At 42.4% G+C, this 19,275-nt stretch overlaps 1 protein-coding gene across 1 annotated transcript in view; it reads right to left on the bottom strand.

The window, feature by feature from the left end:
- The window catches only part of PPTC7 (protein phosphatase targeting COQ7), a 56,760-nt gene that overhangs the window by 10,673 nt on the left and 26,812 nt on the right, over positions 1 to 19,275 (bottom strand). Inside the window, exons 2-4 of the mRNA XM_082269681.1 lie at positions 14,859 to 15,038; positions 4,838 to 5,036; positions 3,788 to 3,911 (exon numbers count right to left, since the gene is read on the bottom strand). Of these exons, the coding sequence (XP_082125807.1) occupies positions 3,788 to 3,911; positions 4,838 to 5,036; positions 14,859 to 15,038 (503 nt within the window). The remainder of the gene's footprint in view (positions 1 to 3,787; positions 3,912 to 4,837; positions 5,037 to 14,858; positions 15,039 to 19,275) is intronic.

Below are 19,275 nucleotides of genomic sequence, written 5' to 3'. Positions count from 1 at the left end.
GATCGAGAGCACTTGCTTAAAGTCACTGCTGCCAAAAGAGGGTCGACCAGCTCCAAGGGTTCAGTTACTTTTTCCTCCAGCATTGTTGTGCTGGAATGTTTAATGGATGTGTTTATTAAAGACACGAGTAACTAGAATTGTATGTTTTCAGCCTAAGCACATTGTGTCGGTCTATTCTTGTAACTTGGATGAGAATCAGATCACATTTTAAAGGCAAAAGTACTGCAGAACATGTTAATTCCAAGGGGTTCACATACTTTTGATGCCACTGTATACAAAGATAGGCGACTGACCCATTACATTAGTCCATATAAATGCTCTCAATGACTGCTTCATTACTACTAGATTAATATATTTGAGGAGATCTGCATCCGTGGATAATCGTTCTATGCAAGTGTATGACTCTCCATTTTGCAGTTGGTTATTCAGCTTTGGACTTCTGTCAAACAGATGCTCTCCTCTTTATAATACTAAAGAGAAGGGATTGTTGAGAAGGGATTGTTGTCTGTGGCAATGCAGCCCACTGGACCCCTGCTGCTGCCCCACTACGGTCAAGACAATACATGACCTTTCTATTTTTTCCATTGGCTATAGTTCCATAAATCGATATCCAGCAGAGCAGTCATCCTTTGCATTTTGGATATTTTTAAAGGTGTGGTCTACATTTCTTACATGGTACATGGGTGTAACGCACCCACATTCTTTAGGAGATTCTGGTCCCCCTCCTGGAAATACCAACAAGCGGTTTGTACTTTTTCAAAGTTAGCTCCTTTCCTCTGTACCATTACATGATCTTCCTACCATTAGATTTCCTAACTCTCCCAAGAAAGGGTTAGTACACACAAATTCTGAAATCTTTGTAACCTTTCAAGATTACATTATATACAACCTCCAAGACGGCTCAGTCTTCCCTAACACTAGAGGCATACAATAAAATCTCTACATATATTAAGCATACTGCCTTGCCCACCATTTCTTCAAATATGAAATCATTTACAATCTTTAACATTAAGGCCCCAGGGTCAGATGGGTTTTCAAATAGGCAAATAATTTGTAGAATCTAAGGATTCATCCCTATCCTACTAAACATGTACAATGTGATCTCAGACACTTGCTCCTTTTCACCACAGACCTTGGCTGCCCACATTTCTGTAATATTGTAACCAGGAAAAGACCACACTTATGTTGACAGCTATAGACATATTTCTAGTCTCAAGGCCTCTTGTATACTGCTGCCTAAACACTCACCTATCTAAAACGCAGCCCATTGTTTTCAATGTGTCTGTACACAAAGGCGTGTAAATGTAAACCTGTGTTGTGTATAGCTACAAAAAAACAACCAAGTTGCTAGTCAGTATTTTACATGCGTACGTGTGCAAATACGCACAAATACACATGTAAAATGTTAGTTTGAAGAGGTGAAAATTCAATTCTGAGAGCTAGAATTGATTTTACTTGTGTATGGGCAAATACTTGCAAAATAAATACAAAATTTTGGCCTGGAATATTAATGTTCAAACATCAGTACTGTGTGCAAGTACCCTTATGAGGATACCAAGCTTTTCACTAAAATGACAAGTCTATTTTTCCTGTCAGCCACACAGGTCAGGAAGGTTTGTCAGCACCGGATAAGCCACAAACTGCAATTTGTCCTGTCCTAAAGGCATTTAACAGGGTTAGCAGGCAATTCCTTAAATGCTTTCACTCAGCTGAATCTAGGAGATATTGCCAAAATTATAGCCTAATACTTCACACTATCGGCTAGGATTAACACCAATGTCAGTTCTCCGAATCCCTTCTACATTTTCAAAGACTCCAGCAGGGTTGCACGATGAAGTATCTTGCAGTGGTCCTGCGAATAACCCACTTATGAAGGGCATCTCCCTCACTAAATCCGACATGTTGAACATTTCCCTCTTCAATGTAGAAAATTAACAATAAGTTTTACTTTCCATTCAACTAGCAACCTTCTTAGATAAAGTCTCTAGGAGAAGTTCCAGCAGACCTGACAACACATATGACCAAAACAGATCTCAACTGAGCATTCCTTCCACTGTCTTGGTCAATAGATGCAACAATGGAAATCCTACTAAAAAGTTTCTATAATTGTTCCAGATAGTCCTTATTACCCTTTTATGCTCCTTTTTCCACCGACTTAGATCATATCTAGTTTTCTCCTCCAGACTCAGAATGAATTCTAAAACTCTGCTTAAAAGAAAATAGAGTGGGTTTACTGGACTTTGAGACTTCCAATGAAGCCACTATCTTTGTAGATTGGTTCCAATACTAAAACCCAGCAAATAATAAGTACAAAGTGAATTTGATATATTCTTGATAGATCCCCATGCGCCAGCTATCTTAGGCTGGCAAATGGGCTTTTTTATTACAGGTCATCTTTAAGGCTGGGTTTACACTAGTGCGTCTTGGATGTGGGTTTCCTGTGCGGCAGTGTAAAACAAGCCTTAATCCTCTTTTTAGTCTCCTTTTCAGAATATACACACCTGTCAAACGCTTATGGCTTGTCTATGGACAACTTAAAAGTCTCTACAAGGTCGCACAACCCAGATCTGACATTCATAGCCCCTTGAAGGTCTATGTGTGGTTTCAAACGCACTACACACACACGCAGGTTGATTCAACACATCGCCCTGATGTATTCACTATTGTCTATTAATATGCAGTCCAAATACCAGGATATACAAACAGATGGGAAACTGGTATCCACAACTGTTCACCATAAAAAAAAAAAAAAAAAAAAAAAAAAGGAAAAAAAGCAATATTTGACACAAACAAATGCAAAATTAGAGCGCGCATTTTCAAAATACTCACCAGATGGTACCTGACTCCCTCCCTTTTATACAAAATAAAAGGGTGCACCATTTTATTTAGTATTTTTTATTATAGTGTGTTGTGAAAATGATCACTAGAGCATCTTCAGCTGGCAACTTATTCTACACTGTTTATTTGAATTCAATATTTGAGGAGTCTGGTGGTTGAGGTGATGGGAGATAATATATAATATATTGTTTTGAGCCTCCATTTACCCCACATACCACTATTTGCTGTTCTGCCATTGCCATCTACAGGATCCTACCTATAAAAATCACATGAGAATGTCAATGCATTAATTTCTTCTGGGATAGGATTTTTAACCTAAAAAATGCCACCTACTCAAACATAATTACCTCTCCGAACCAGGTCGCCTGACAAGTCGCCCCAGTGTGAACCGGCTCTCAGGGTTATGGAAAAAAAAAAAAAAAAAACACAAACCAAGCTTTACCCTGCCCCCTCATACCTCTCAATACTTATTTTGCTCAAGAAGGCCCATCACAGGTTTTTCTGATTGAGGGTGCCAATGTTTGAATCACAAGCAGCATGCCAATTTAGGCCACATTCACACAGGCTTTGAAAATAGCCAGGTAAGTCATGGTAATGCACATTAAGGGCCTGTGTGAAGACATTTTACATGGGCAAACAGATTAGGTCTGCCTGTCAGTTTTTCAGGCGAACCTGATCAGACCCCCCGGTCTCTATGGAGCGACGTAGGTCAGCAGACACGTATGACACCCATCACCCAATACGATCCACCAAAAACAAAGGGGGCTCATTCCCCCATCCGTCTGGCGGATTAGATGGCAGGAGAAAGGCAGCCCGTTTCCATCTGTTTTCCTTTGCAAAAAAAAAAAAAAGCATAATACAAATTGCAGTGGAAGTAAAATGTCATGTCTATAACGCCTAAAAAGGTACATACAAGTAGATAGGATTACATTTTATTGGTTTGGCATACCTTTAACTTTTTTAACTCCTGAAGAATCATGTAGTCAGGCATGTTATCAAAAAGTCCATCAGTGGCTGTAAGAATGATGTCACCAAGCTGGACATCAAATGAACTACTGTCTGCAGCATCAGGGCTATTGAGAGAATCAAAAATAATAAAAAGGACACTGAAGTAAATCATAATTTGTGCCAGCACCTCTATAGCTCATGTAATTCTATCCAAAGAATACAGTGTTTAACTCCCATTACTATTAGTTTTGTGCATTTATAGTTCTATAGGGGGGGGGGGGGGGGGACACTGGGATTCGCTAGATTGCACATTTGTGTTTATTAAAACATTGTCACTTACATATCAAGGTTCAGTTCAATGGTCAAGCTCCTGCTGAATGTGCACTGCGTGCCAATGCTGTCTGCTCATGTGATTTAAAAGGAGCTCTCCCACACATCCTATGAGCAGCCTGGTTTCTGTACACTCCCATTAAAAAAAGAGAGCTTGCTGCCAAGTGTGGAGCTGCTTTCCCTTTGCAAGGACACTATGTGCTGCTGGAATTTCTTTTTACACTGATGTGAAAGCAACATGAGACCACTTTGATCACATGCCCAGTGTTCTGTGCTAAGGAAAAAAGAGTTCAGATACAAGCCTTGCTCGTTTGTCGGAATTAAAATGCATAATTATATATCACATAATTTACTTTGATTTTTATGCAGAAAATGCACACCCTGTAAATTTATCTACAAGTCTGTGATCACACTGACTGTATTCAGGGTTTATATAGATACAAAACAATTGGTAAACCTCAGGCAGTCTGCTGCCACTATCAAGGCAAAGCTACAAAAATATGTTTATCTCGCACCCCATCCAAAACAAAAGGAGGAAAAAAAAAAGGTGCTGCTTGGGGGGGGGGGGGGTGTGAACTGTACTCCCAGTTTTTCAAACTAGTAACTATGATCTGTTCATTATCTTTGTAACATGCATCCAATTGTAATAACATGTTCTAAGTGCAGGAAAAAATAAAATGTAAAACATTTAGAGAAACTATAGCACATACAGGATACATACCTGTCACTAAGAACTACTCCCTCAGCTTCAGGCGGTGCTATTGACAACTGGAATGGAGTGTTGAAGTAATGTTGCTGTTCATCTGACCGATGTACAACTTCTCCTGCTCGCACCACTAGAAACCCAGAATCACCCAAGTTTGCTGTGTGTAATCGATGACTTGTTCTATCGAGAATCACTAGACAAGCAGTGCTGCTTCCTTAAATGTAGAGGCAGAAAGGAGTCGTATTAGACTTGTACTCATTTCTAATGTAAAATACAGTACAAGGAGAAATACATTGGGAAAATTTGATCCCCTGCAGATTTTGTAAGATTGCCCACTTAAGAAATTAAGGGTCTATAATTTTTATCATAGGTGTATTTTAAATGATAGAGACAGAATATTAACCAAAAATGCAGAAAAAAAAATAAAATACAAATGTTATAAAAAATTTGCAGTACAGTGAGTAATAAGTATTTGATACCCAAGCAAAACATAACTTAGTACTTGGTTGAGAAACTTGTTGGCAAGCACATGGGTAAGACGTTACTTACACTCCCGTTACCAGGTTGTCACATCTCTGGAGGGATTTTGGTCCACTCTACAAATCTTCTCTAAATCTTTAAAGTTTTTTAGCTGTCACTTGGCAACTCGAAGATTCCGCTCGCTACATTAACTTTCTATAGGATTAAGGTCTGAAGACTAGCTAGGCCACTCCATGACCTTAAAGCGGAGTTTCACCCAAAAGTGGAACTTCCGTTTTAGGTAGGAATAACCCCCTGACATGCCACATTTGGCATGTCATTTTTTGGGGGGGCCAATCAAGACGCGCATGCGCAGTGCGTACCCGGCCGCAGAGCAGAGAGGGAGAAGAGCGAGGCTTCGGGGCGGCCACATCGCTGGACCGTTGGACAGGTGTGTGAGGCTGGAACTCCGCTTTAATGTGCTTCTTCTTGAACCACTCCTTTGTTGCCTTGGCGGTATGTTTTGGGTCCTTATGCTGAAGACCCATCTTCAGTTCTGGCTGAGGGAAGAAAGTTCTCATCCAAGATTTTACAATACATGGCCCTGTCCATTAACCCCTCAATGCGGCAAAGTTGGCCTGTACCTTTAGCAGAGAAACAGCCCCAAAGCATAATGTTTCCACCTCCCAGCTTGACTGTAGGGATTGTGTTAGGGGTCATAGTCAGCATTTCTTCTCTTCCAAACACGGGGAGGCGTGTTAATGCCAAAGAGCTCAATTTTGGTCTCATCAGACCACAGCACTTTCTCCCAATCCTTCTCTGAATCATTTAGATGTTCATTGGCAAACTTCAAATGGCCTGTACATGTGCCTTCTTGAGGAGGGGGACCTTGCAGGCGTTACAGGATTTCAATCCATGACGGTATATTGTGTTACCAACGGTTGGTTTGGTGACTGTGGTCCCAACTCTGCCTTAAGATCATTCACAAGCTCCTCCAGTGTAGTTCTGAGCTCATCCCTTCACTTTTATCATGATTATCTTTACCCCATGAGGCGGAATCTTCCATAGAACTCCAGACCGAGGTCGATTGATGGTTATTTTGTATTTCTTTCATTAGCAAAAAAAAAAAAAAAACACTCTAACATTTGTCTCCTTCTCACCAAGCTTCTTACTGATGGCCTTGTAGCCCATTCCAGCCTTTTGCAGGTCTAAAATCTTGTCCCTGACATCCTTTGACAGCTCTTTGGTCTTGCCTATGATGGTAACGTTTGAATGAAGATTCTTTGAACAGGTGCCTTTTATACACAAGTTGTCACTAGGAGCACCTTAAACAGAGACTAATAAGTGTACCACATGAGCACATACTGTAGCCAGTGAGTGGGAGCCAGAATTATTGTTGGTTGGTAGGGGATCAAATACTTATTTTACTCACTGACATGCAACTCAATGTATAACACTTGTATAGTGTTTTTTTTTTCTTGATTTTGGACGATATTCTCTTTATTATTTAAAATACACCTATAAAAACAATTATATACCCCTCATTTCTGGGCAAACATATAATCTGCAAGGAATCAGACTACTTTATTTTGCTAGTGTAGTGTAAAGTGCAGCAACACTAGGGCTCTTTCACACTGGTGGACTCCACTAGCAGATCCCTCTGCTAAGCGGTATAACACTCCGCTGATCCCCGCTAAGCAGGTGGATGACAGGTCAGTCAGTGAAGAGTTGACACGAACACAGCCCATTTTCCTCCATGAGCAGTTGAATGTAAACGGACCGTCTGTCCGTTTACATCCAACTGTCATCCAATCCGAAGGACGGATAGGAATGGATCCACATTAGTCTGTTTTTGTTCAACACACGGTTTTAAAACAAAAATGTTGACCAATTTTGTCAATCATGAAAATGCTGATTCGAAAAAAGTCAACCATTTCCCCCCCCCCCCAAGGGTACCCTAGAAAACCTACCTACTGAATTATTCAGACTACATTCATGCTACAGTAGAACAAAATAGCGCACTCACAAACTGCACTAAAAAGTCACACTTGTGGCATTCATTGTTAATGGCACACCAAAACGTGGCACACAAGCTGCAGAGTTCAGCATGCGAAAAACAAAAAAGGTGTGTCAAATGCCTCAAAATGCATGTGTAAAAATTACAGGGCCCAAAGCCTAAAAATTAGATCTGCGCTCATTTGCCGCATTTTGCGCACGTAGGACAGCCCAGTAATAAAAAATGGGCTTCCCTATGCACAAAGCATGAAAACATGCATAACACCTGACACGCTAAAAAGTGTGAATGGGGGATAACATTCTTGCAATGCAAGCTATGTATTTTTATTTCCCTCACATCGTGCTAAGTGTGAGCTAAGAACAAGGTCAAGCTGAATTGTGCTCGCTAGCACCATGCTGTGAAAATGTAATCACAAAAAGGTTTTGTGCAACAGCAGAGCTAGCATGCTGTGTAGCACTACTCTGGTCCAAAACAAACTTCTTTTGTGGAAGTTAGCATACTCCGTGGTTAGCAGGTCTCAAACAAAATATGCTTTAGGGCTTGGGTTTTTTGGCAGTTTTGTTTCCCCAAAAAAAAAAGAAAAAAAAAAAATCCTCAAAAAAAAATTTACAAATTCAGATGCTCAGTTCCAGGTTTCTAGTTAAAAACTCAGATTAAAAATCGGTACTAAACTGAAAATAAAAATAAAAAAATTGGATTTTTGTATTTACCATAAAATCCATTTCTCTTTCGTCGACGGACACAGCGCTCCATAAATCATAACTACTGGGTTATATTGCCTCCTCCAAGAGTAGGACTAGGGAAAACAAAACACCTGGCTACGCCCATGGGCCGGCCTCAGCGCTGTATATAACCCCCCTCTTTGCTCTAGGTAATCAGTTTAGTAGCAAACAGTATTAGAAGTATCAGAACTTCATAGAGGGGTGGATGTTGTGTCCGTCAAACTCCGAGAAATGAAAATTACGGTAAGTACCAAATCCGCATTCTCTTTCAACGGACACAGCACTCCATAAAATCATAACTAGTGGGACATCCAAAAGCAGTGCCAAAAGGAAAATGATGGGTGGGGAAAATAACCCAAGGCTTAACAGAAGAACCCTTAAAGTTTAATGACCTAGAGCGTAGCGTCTGCACGCGCTCGCTGGCTGGACTGGGGGGGGGGGGAATGGGGACACACACCACTGATCTATATTAGCCAGCTGCTTGCCCAGCCCGCAAGTTGATTGTAGATCTTCCAAGAGAAAAACAAAGGAGGGAGAAAAAAAATTGCTAGGGCCAGAGTTTCCAGCCGGGAGCCTAGGACCCTACTACTCCTGATTAGATTAATAAAACAGATTACCTAGAGCAGAGAGGGGGGTTATATACCAAGCTAAGGGTGGCCCATGGGCTAGGCCAGGTTTTGTTTTTTGCTTTGCCTAGTCCTACTTCTGGAGGCGGCAATAAAACCCAGTAGTTATGATTTATGGAGCACTGTGTCCGTCGAATGAAAGAAATGTATTATATTGCAGCTTACCATGTATTTGATGTGGTGGCTGCATTTCTTTTTTTTTGGCTTTTTTTCCTTGTGTTTTCACCTGGTGATCTGGCCAGTAACACAACCCCAGTATTAGTGAGAGAATTCTGGAGGTATGAGCACAGGGGGTACAGTGGACAGCTGCATTGTCTGGGGGGAGGAAGTGTTAAATGCATCAGCAGCTTTAGGTATACACTAAAACTTAAGCCAAACTCCAGCTCACACTTTATAATCAGTTACAGCAAACTTTTTACCTTTGGGATAAAGGTTTTGCATGAATAAATAAAAGCCAATTTTTTTTAATTACCCCTCCCAGTGTTAAGTGGCTTGCCTCGTCCATGAAAACGGATACATTCTGCTGGAGACCTTGAGCTTGTGAATAACCGACTTACTGGCTGGATGACCAGATGAAAAATAGAAGCAACCCTAAAAAAGAAACCTACTGCAGCCAACACATCTAAGAATTGGTAAGCTGCAATATAATAAGTGTTTGCTTTTGGGTTTAATACTTCTTTAAGCCTGACAGGACAGGCTAAATAAATGTTTTTCTTTCAGACTGGGCTTGTTTTTTGTTATAACTCATCATACAGTGGATGTAAAGTCAGGTTTCTGTGATGTAAAAAATATAAGACAGTAAAAAATATAAGACAAAGATAAATAATTTCAGAACGTTTTCCAACTTTAATGCGACCTATAAACTGTACAACTTAGTTGAACAAACAAATCTTTTTAGGTGGAGGGTAAAAATAAAAACACTAAATAATATGGTTGCATAAGTGTGCACACCCTTAAAAATACTTTGTTGAAGCACCTTTTGGTTTCATTACAGCACTCAGTCTTTAGGTATGAGTCTCAGCATGGCACATCTTGACTTGACAATATTTGCCTACTCTGCAAAAAAACACTACAAATCTGTGAGATTCCAAGGGCATCTCCTGTGCACAGCCTTCTTTAGATCACCCCACAGATCTTGAATCGGAGTCAGGTCTGGGCCTCTACAAAAAAACTTAAATCTTCTTCTGGTGAAGCCATTCCTTTTTGTTTTGGGATGTATGCTTTGGGTCGTTATGCTGAAACCTAAAGTTCTTCTTCATGTTCAGCTTTCCAGCAGAAGCCTGAAGGTTTTGTGCCAGTATGGACTGGTATTCGGAACCGTTCATAATTCCCTCTACCTTGACTAAGGCCCCTGTTCCAGCTGAAGAAAAGCAGCCCAAAGCATTATGCTGCCACCACCATGCTTCACTGTGGGTATGGTATTCTTTTGGGGGATGTGCAGTTGTTTTTGCGCTAAACATATCTTTTGGAATTATGGCCAAAAAGTTCAACCTTGGTTTCATCAGACCAGAACACATTTTCCAACATGCTTATGGGAGGCTTCAGACGTGTTTTTGCAAAGTTTAGCTGGGCTTGGATTATTTTCTTCCTTAGAAAAAGGCTTCCATCTTGCCAGTTTATCACATAGTCCAAACATATGAAGAATACGGGAGATTGTTGTCACATGTACCACACAGCCAGTACTTGCCAGATATTCCTGCAGCTCTTTTATGTTGCTGTAGGCCTCTTGGAAGCCTCCCTGTCCAGTTTTCTTCTAGTCTGTTCATCAATTTTGGAGGGACGTCCAGTTCCTAGTAATGTCACTGTTGTGCCATATTTTCTCCACTTGATGACCCACTAGGGCTTGACAAAGTGCATGCACGCACAACACGTCGTCATGGCAACGTCTCCTTCATGCATTCCAGGCTGGTTCATGGTTCCGGGTTTGAGACTTCCACCTTGTTCCTCCGAGTCACAGTGACGGCATGTGGTGAGCGCCAGCGGGCCAAGCTTGGCTCCCGCTTGCATATGGCTCCTCCGACCTGTACTCCCATCTACAGGGGTCTGGCTACAGTTCACCCAGTGGACCCAGCAGTCATTACTGATCATCATCTGAATACATCGGTCTGGTACAGCAACAGTTTTATTGGCTTTATTGTCTTAAACTGTATTTTAACTTTGACATTCTTCAAATAAAATGGTCTTACATCCATCGACTTATTTATCAGCATCCTGATAATACCAACATCTGGACAGCGCTGTTCTCTCCTCTTGGTTGCTTATTAGTACTTATCAGTACTTATCTTGACAGCTGCACCGCTTTTGTTTGGGATTTCATACAATACAGGTGCTGCAGTGTCAGCGCTGGAACTTTTGGATCTCCACTTGATGACTGTCTTCACTGTGTTCCATGGCATATCTCATGCCTTGGAAATTCTTTTGTACCCTTCTCATTACTGATACCTTTAACAATGAGAGCCCTCTTATCCTTTAGAAGCTCTATGTGGGCCATTGCTTTTGCTGTAGGATGAGACTATGAAAATGTCAGGAAAGACCTACTGGAACAGCTGACCTTCATTTGGGGTTACTCAGAGGCACTTTAAATTATGGCAGGTATACTGACTCCTACTTAACATGATTGCTTAATTCTGAACACAGCTACAACACCAGCTATAAGAGGGTGTGCACACTTATGCAACCACATTATTTTAGTTTTTAAATTTTTACTCTAACTAATAGAAGTCAATGCAAGTCGCCCCCAAAGTAGTGCAGGAACCTTTCTGAATCGGAGCGACTTAAGTTGCTCTGATTAGAATGGTTCCATTGCACTGAGTAGAGCACGACTTGGCAGACGGCTACTTCTCCTGACAAGTTGCCCCGGTGTGAACCGGGACTTAATGTCTTTATATATTGCAATGTAATGTATAACCAAAATAACCTGACATCACCACTTCAATTGAAAGGTTTTATTTTTCTCTCTACATTATGTTAAGGACTTCTAATGATGCAAGGTGCTGTTCTCTGCTAGATGTTAGCACTTGGACCAGTTTCAGTGGGCTCTTTCTGAACCTATTCCCATCCGGTGTTCCAAGTTATTAATATAAAAGACCTATACTTAGAAAGCAGTAAAATGGCTTCCAGAAGAACATGCTGCTCCTGTCTGACATTTACATTTAGATAGAGAACATTATACACTCTATCACAAGACCTGCAAGTGTCCAGCAGATACATTTCAGTATGCACCGTTTAAAAAGGCTGGTCATTACCCAGCTCATTTAAAGCAGTAAGTCTAGCAATGTTTAAAAATAAAGTAGGATTTTATTTAAGGATTCTGAGTATTAGGGGAACAAATGCAAAGGAATTTTTATCCTGGCTGATCAAAAATGCAAAGCATAGAACAAAACCCTACTCTATTCTGCATCATATTCCTCTGCATAAGCATGTACATGTACTTTTCATGGTAATTTGGCGACAAGAACCCAGTGAAGGTAGTATTCTGCCTGAATAGTCCCCAAATACCTAGACTGCAACCCTAGAGTGGACCCAACATTAAAAACCCTCCAGCTGTGGATACAGCTGGCTAAATGGAGACCAAATCAAAAGTTAGTTATGAATTAGACATTTTTAACTGCGAAAGAGGAAGGTTAAAGGACAGAAATCAAGAGAACGTTCAGAACTTGGGTCCATATTAACTTGAAGTGTAACTAAAGGTTATCCCACCAAAGTGAGGGATTCCCAGGGTATCACCAGAACTAGTGTCCCCATTGGAAGATTTACCCACCATCAGGTTAGGTTCACACTGCTACAGTCAGATTTTGATCCGACTTTCGGTGCGATTATGTGATGCAACTTTTGCATATTTAATGAGGTCAGAATGGTGCTGGAATCGCACCAAAGTAGCCTAGGAACATTTTCCAAAATTGTGCTGTGCTGCATTGATGTCAACAGGCACCATTGAAAGCAATGAGATTTCCATTGCCATGCAATTCTGTGCCACTCAAGTCACATCTGAAGTCGAAGTAGTGTGAACCAGGCCTTACTGTTCTTTTATATCAATATTTCTTTATTCGTTTTGTACGTAACAGAAGAGACATGCACCATGACGCTAAACCATAATCATATCCAAAATGAAGTTCAGACGGCCATACAGGTTGAAAGGACCATCTGACGACATGACAGTACACGAGGAGTAAACAATACAAACAACAATCACAACATGATAATATCCAGAGCTTGGGTCCTACATGCACACCAGACATAGTTCAAGCAGTTAGTGTGGTACAACAGCAGCCAAAGTTTATGATTCCATATTTTGCAAAGAGTTAACCATTGCTGCCAAGGTTGATTAAAAGTTGTTGAGTTGTACAACCCACAATTTGGGATTTCATTTTACTTTCGATGAGAACAGTAAACAGGACAAATGAAGAGGCTAGATCTACCAGGGGCAGACAGCAATAAAAACTGACAGGGGTTCTTATCCCTCAACTCAATCCAAAACTAAACCTTTAACTTATCTACAGTTTAACAGTTAACCCAAAACCCAATTAATCCTCATCTCAACTCTTATGCAATCTAACCCTGCAAAATAAAGCAAATATTCTCCGTAAAGGGCATTATGTGCTGTCCTTCATCCTCTCCCTACATCTCCTAAAAATTGAATATTTTCTTTTTTCTTTTTTTAAAGCTTAACCACTTACTACCCGCCCGCCGTCAAATGACGGCGGAGCGGTGTAGCTATTATCCTGGGACACCGTCATAGGACGGCGCACCAAAACAGCCTCTCTTGCACGCCCCTGGGGGCGAGTGGAGCGGCGATCGTGACCACGCCGTGTTGCTAGGACACGGCGCGATCCCGATCTCGGTAAAGAGTCAATGACATGACTCTTTACCAATGTGATCGGCTGTGTCCAATCACAGCCGGTCACATGTAAAACGAGGAAGTGCCGTTATTCGGCTCTCCTCGGCTCACACTGTCAGTGTGTGAGGAGAGGAGAGCCGATCAGCGGCTTCTCCTCATAGGGGACAAAGAAATGCAATCAGGGCACTGATCACCAGTGCCTTATTACACAAGAGTGAAATAAATTGCCATAACTGCCCACAATCAGTGGCCACTCATCTGGGCACTGACTGGCAGCACTATGGGCTCTGATGGTGCCCAGCAGTGCCGCCCCTCAGTGCCACCTATCAGTGCGGCATATTAGTACCTCATCAGTGTAGCCTATCAGTGCCACCTCATCAGCGCACATCAGTGAAGGAGAAAAATGTATTTTCAAAATTTACTTACAGAAAAGAAAAACTTTTTTTCTTCAAAATTCTGTCTTTTTTCTTTTTTTTTTGTAAGAAATAAAAAAACCCAGCGGTGATTAAAATACCACCAAAAGAAAGCTCCATTTGTGTGAAAAAAAAAATGATAAAAATTTCATATGAGTATAGTGTAGCATGACCGCGCAATTGTCATTCAAAGTATGAGAGCACGGAAAGCTGAAAATTGACCTGGGCAGGAAGGGGGTAAAGTGCACTGTAGGCAAGTGGTTAAGTTGTGTTGTAAGCAGAACTTCCACAATTCTTCCCAAGGCAAGAATTTCTCCATCCCCTGTGCAGAGGTGCCACATAGCTCATGCACCAAGAGAGCCCAGTGGCACATGTGCACACATGCAGGGACCCCTTCAGACATCTGCACACGCAAAGACTGCAACCCAGGAAGTCTGAAAACATTCCTGTTGTGCATATGTGGTAAGTCACCTATTCATGGGCAGATGTGACAACAGGAACAGAACACAAAAGGCCAGGCAGAGCCAAAGGGGGTAGAGCCACTTGGGAGGCAGACTTTGCATCTGCCAAAGGTCCAGTTTAAAGTAGACTTCTAGGAAAAACCTAACAAGTCTTAAAAATGCTCCCTCCTAACACTTAACCGGGGACCGCCTGTATCTAGGTTAATCCTGGAATTTTACATTAATCTGACACCAACTTTGAACTAACCCTAAATGCATAAGGGTCCTGTTTTTTCATGTGTTAATAGATGTGCATTAGGCAGTCTCCTGCAATATTTTACCACCTCTGAACAAAAACTGAACCCAACTGTTCCAACAACTTCTTCGTTAAAAGTCTGAATGTTCAACTCTGCCCAAAAACAAACCGTTTTGGGGGATGCTGACCTGTAATATTACCTTAGCATAAAGAAATACAATGATCAGAAAAGGGTACCATTTGTGTGCTTTGTAATCCATACCGACCTAATAAAGGTACTTTGTTCTGAAGCAGTTCACGATAACTGGAGGTGAGAATCCCAACAGGATTGGTTGGCACAAACCGTCCTTCCTTAACCAAACGTTCACATGTGCGCATCAGAGTCTCTGAAAATTGAGAGGGGTCAACCCCATAGTCTCTCCATCCACCCACTCCATCAGCCACACCTGGAAGGAAAAAAATGACAAAATATTACCTATTAGAAAATGTATCACAAAAACAAATCTGGAAACTGTTCTGTATGAACTATATACTTCATTGCATCTTATACAGACTAATATCCTGCTGTTATTTTGCATATAATTGCCTGAAGAGGCACACATCCAATAGACTGCATTAAAGTGAGTTTTTTTTTTTTTTTTTTTTTTAAACTTTTGCACAGAGCAGCGCGGATCCTCCTTCTTGGGTCCTTCTTCGCTGCTTCTAGTCCTAGTCAAGTCCCCCCACACCTGCTTAGCTTGCTATGGGGGCTGCAGCTCCATCTGTCCATTGAGACACGGAGCTGTGGTTCAACCCCACCCCCCTCCTGATTGGCTGACATTGATTGACAGGTACGGGAGCCATTGACGCCGTGGCTGTGTCTCAGCCAATCAGGAGGGAGAGTCCCGGGTGGCTAAGGGACTTGTGGACATCGCTGCACAGAGAAGGGGTTTAGGTAAGTATTAGTGGGTGATGGGTAGGCTGTTTCACACAGAAGACTTTATCTTATTGCATAGAATTCATTAGGGTGAAAAACCTGCCTTTACAACTCCTTTAACCACTTCTAGACTGAAAGGATTTGCCCCCTTAATGACCAGGCCATTTTTTGCGATTCGGCACTACGGGCAATTGAGCGGTCTCTCTTAAGCTCCCACACTGCACTGTGTAAGTGTTTGTAAGAAACTATGCCTCTAAATATCCTTTTGTGCAGTGTCTTCAGGCCGGTCGCGTGACTCCCGGCCACTCTGCTATTACTATCCAGGGCTACAGCAGGAGCCTAGCGGCCAGCTCGGTGGTCACGTGACACCCATCTGATGTCAGAGGGAGAGCTCAGGTTCTCCTGCTCTAGCCCTGGATAGTAAGAGCGGCCAGGAGTCAAATGTCCGGCCTGAAGACACTTCACAAATAAGTATTTAGTAGGGATGCACCGAAATTTCGGCCACCGAAATTATCGGCCGAAAATGAGCCTCTCTCATTTCGGCCGATAATGGGTTAACGGTGCCGAAATTAATATGACCGCCGTGAGGAAGGAGGAGGGCGCAGCGCAGCGCAGGGCAGGTTTTAAAAGTCCCGCCTCTGACCGGCCGCCCGCCTCTCAATGACGTCCCTGTTACTATGATCTCTGCATTAGTGAATGGACATACCAGGCAGGAGGGCGGGGCGAGCGGCCGCTAATACATAGTACTATGTGATCCTTCCTGTCAGCTCAGCGGGACTATGACTATGTGTGAATGAGATCTGATCTGAGCTGACACCATTGGAGCGGCCGCTATTAGTTGTAACTATGTAAACCTTTCACTTCCTTGTCAGCAGAGATACATGCCTGACAAGGAAGTGAAGCGCTTGCATAGTTACAGCTAATAGCGGCCACTCCAATGGTGTCAGGTCAGATCAGATCTCATTCACACATAGTCATAGTCCCGCTGAGCTGACAGGAAGGATCACATAGTACTATGTATTAGCGGCCGCCCGGACTGTCAGGGAATTGAAGAGAAGTGAACGGCTCATAGTGACAGCTATTAGAGGCCGCTCGCCCGCCCGGTGTGTCAGTTCATTCATGGACAGATCCTAGTAGTAGTGACATCACCGGGAGGCTGGCCAGAGGCAGGACTTTTGAATAATGGACACAGTGACTGGAGGAGCTGAGTGAGTAGGAGAGGGACGCTGAGGCTGAGAGAGGAGGGGAGAGGGGGGGTGATAGCTGAGGCAGCTTACCATTGGTATTTGTATTATGCAGCATGAGGGGGTTAATGTATTGTCACTGATGCATTAGTGACCGACCAGTGGCAGTTAATTAACCCCTTTGTGCTGCATTAGTGCAACCAGTATCAGTGCAACCAGTGTTAATTAACACTGATACTGGTTGCACTAATGCAGCACAAAAGGGTTAATTAACTGCCACTGGTCGGTCACTAATGCATCAGTGGCAATACATTAACCCCCTCATGCTGCATAATACAAATACCATTGGTAATTAAATTAACCTCTTGCCAACCCGTCACAGTACATATACTGTGACAGGATGGCAGCGACAGGTGTACGTTGCTGCCTGTTTTTTGGTGTATGCCCCTGTTCTATTTTAATTTTTTTTGGGGGAAAGTCATTTTCGGTTTCGGTTTTCGGCCAATGGCATCCTGCATTTTCGGTTTCGGTCCAAAATTTTCATTTCGGTGCATCCCTAGTATTTAGAGGAATAGTTTTACAGTTATACAGTGCAGAATGGGAGCTTAAAAGAGAAGGGCTGACATCAAGGCAATGGTTTAGGGTTACAAACCCTTTAAAGTGTAATCTTGCAACACAACCCATAACATCCAGTACACATTTCCACCTAAAGAATATACTATACGTAGTATGAAAGTACTTTCAGCTGCCTGTGCATGCCCTTCAAGATAGACCTTTCAGGCAGAGTAAGATTTTGCTTTGACCTAGCTATGAACCCGGTAATCTGCAAACTGCCTGCTGCCAGACTCACACCGCCTGCACAGATTAATCAGATTCAGCCCAAAAATAGAGGTCAACCCTTCAACCACCTGCTCGCTTCAACACAGGTTACCGTTACTAAAGCAAAACTGTATGCAGATATAGGAGACCCACATTTAAACTACATATGCATTTATTAAAAAAGTGTTTCAATTAGCTTTTAAATATTGTCAGATTATGTCTTTACATTGGCCTATAGAAATGCCCTGCGAGACTCCGATTGGGAGAGGAAAGGGCATGCACTTCAAGCGAGTCAGAAACTACTGCACAGTGCTGTCAGTCTAACACAGAAACCTATTAGTCAGTTCTGCTTGGCTTCAACGGAAAAGTTCACCTTTTAAAAAAATGCACGTTTTTTGCATGTCAAAAAAGTACATTTTTTTTTTTACCCAGCAGCCTGTAAAGCATTGCACCCACGATCAGCAGATCATGGGCTTAATGTCAGGACCCTGCAGACTCTCAGTCAGCTGTCTGCCCGAACCTCCAATATAAGCTGCAGGGGAAAAAAAAAAAAAAAAAAAATTAATAGACTATGAGAGCGCTCACCAGTGCCCTCGCAGTCCATTCATTGACAAATACAAGCCGCCTGCCACGGCGGAAGGAGGTACTTAATTCACTTAAAGGAAACTGAATGAAGTGGATGTGTGTGTGCTGTGCGGTTTTCAAATTGTAACAGCAGGTGCTGGGAGAAGATCCCCCTCCTACTGTCACAGAGAAAGGAGCTGAGTGGTGTATAGGAGCATGTTACACCATAAATATGGATACAACATGCTCCTATAGGTAAACGTATCCTTCTCTTCAAAGGCTGGGCCTGTAGCTGCACACAAGAAGCTACTCATGCTATTATAACAAACAGTGCTCATCTCTCTACTCAAGCTAATAAAGTCATTGTCCCCGTTTCCGAAACTGCCATAGACAAGCAGACAGTATCAAACTATATGAGCAATACTGTGGGATAATCTCCCTGCATAGAACATAATACAATCACATCAGGGGACCAGTATCACCATTACTATGAAGTCAACTGTCCCCACTGGATATTTTACCAATCTCTACTGCTAATGTATAACCCAACACTGCTTAGTGTCTCCCTAATAAAGCAATAAGCTGAAAGGCATTTCAGAGGAAAAACCATTTTATTGAGTGCGTGTGCCCAGCTAAAAGGGGTTTCACCCCAAAGTATGTATATGTACCCACATACGTGCTGCTTTTTGTCCTTATTTGTACCTTTTAGGCCTCATTCACACTGGGAATAATAAAGATTACGCCCATGGAGGGGTGCGTTTACCCACATGGGGATGCACAGGTGTCCAGTACAGCTCATACTCCCTGAATTTACATCTATGCCACCATGACGTCCCTAGTGCCCTCAGGGGAACCAGGAAGTTGACACAAGAAGGCAAGTTAAAAGAGGTCCTTCACCCCGTTTGTACTTTTCTTTTCCAAATACTGTGGCTGTTGACTTTTGACAGACTTTCACCTGTCTAGGGATCCAGCACCATCCTCACCCAGGCCAGTCCTTCACTGGTCTTCGGGCCCCCGGTTGTGGCATGTTAACTGTGGGAAGCTGGCTGCGACATTGGCTTTCCAATGTGCATGCGCAAGTCCGGCTTTGTGAATGGCCCCGCAGCCTTCGTGAACCTATGACGTGTCCCAGAAGGTTACAAGCGGGGGGGTTTGGGGAACTGCCAGTGGAATTGCCCTAGGTGATCAGGCTAAAAGTGG

The sequence above is a fragment of the Pelophylax lessonae genome, assembly GCF_965119305.1.
Source record: "Pelophylax lessonae genome assembly, chromosome: 1".
NCBI classification, from domain to species: domain Eukaryota; kingdom Metazoa; phylum Chordata; class Amphibia; order Anura; family Ranidae; genus Pelophylax; species Pelophylax lessonae.
Note: the sequence above shows the minus strand (reverse complement) of the source record. Positions and strands in the feature narration are given on the sequence as shown.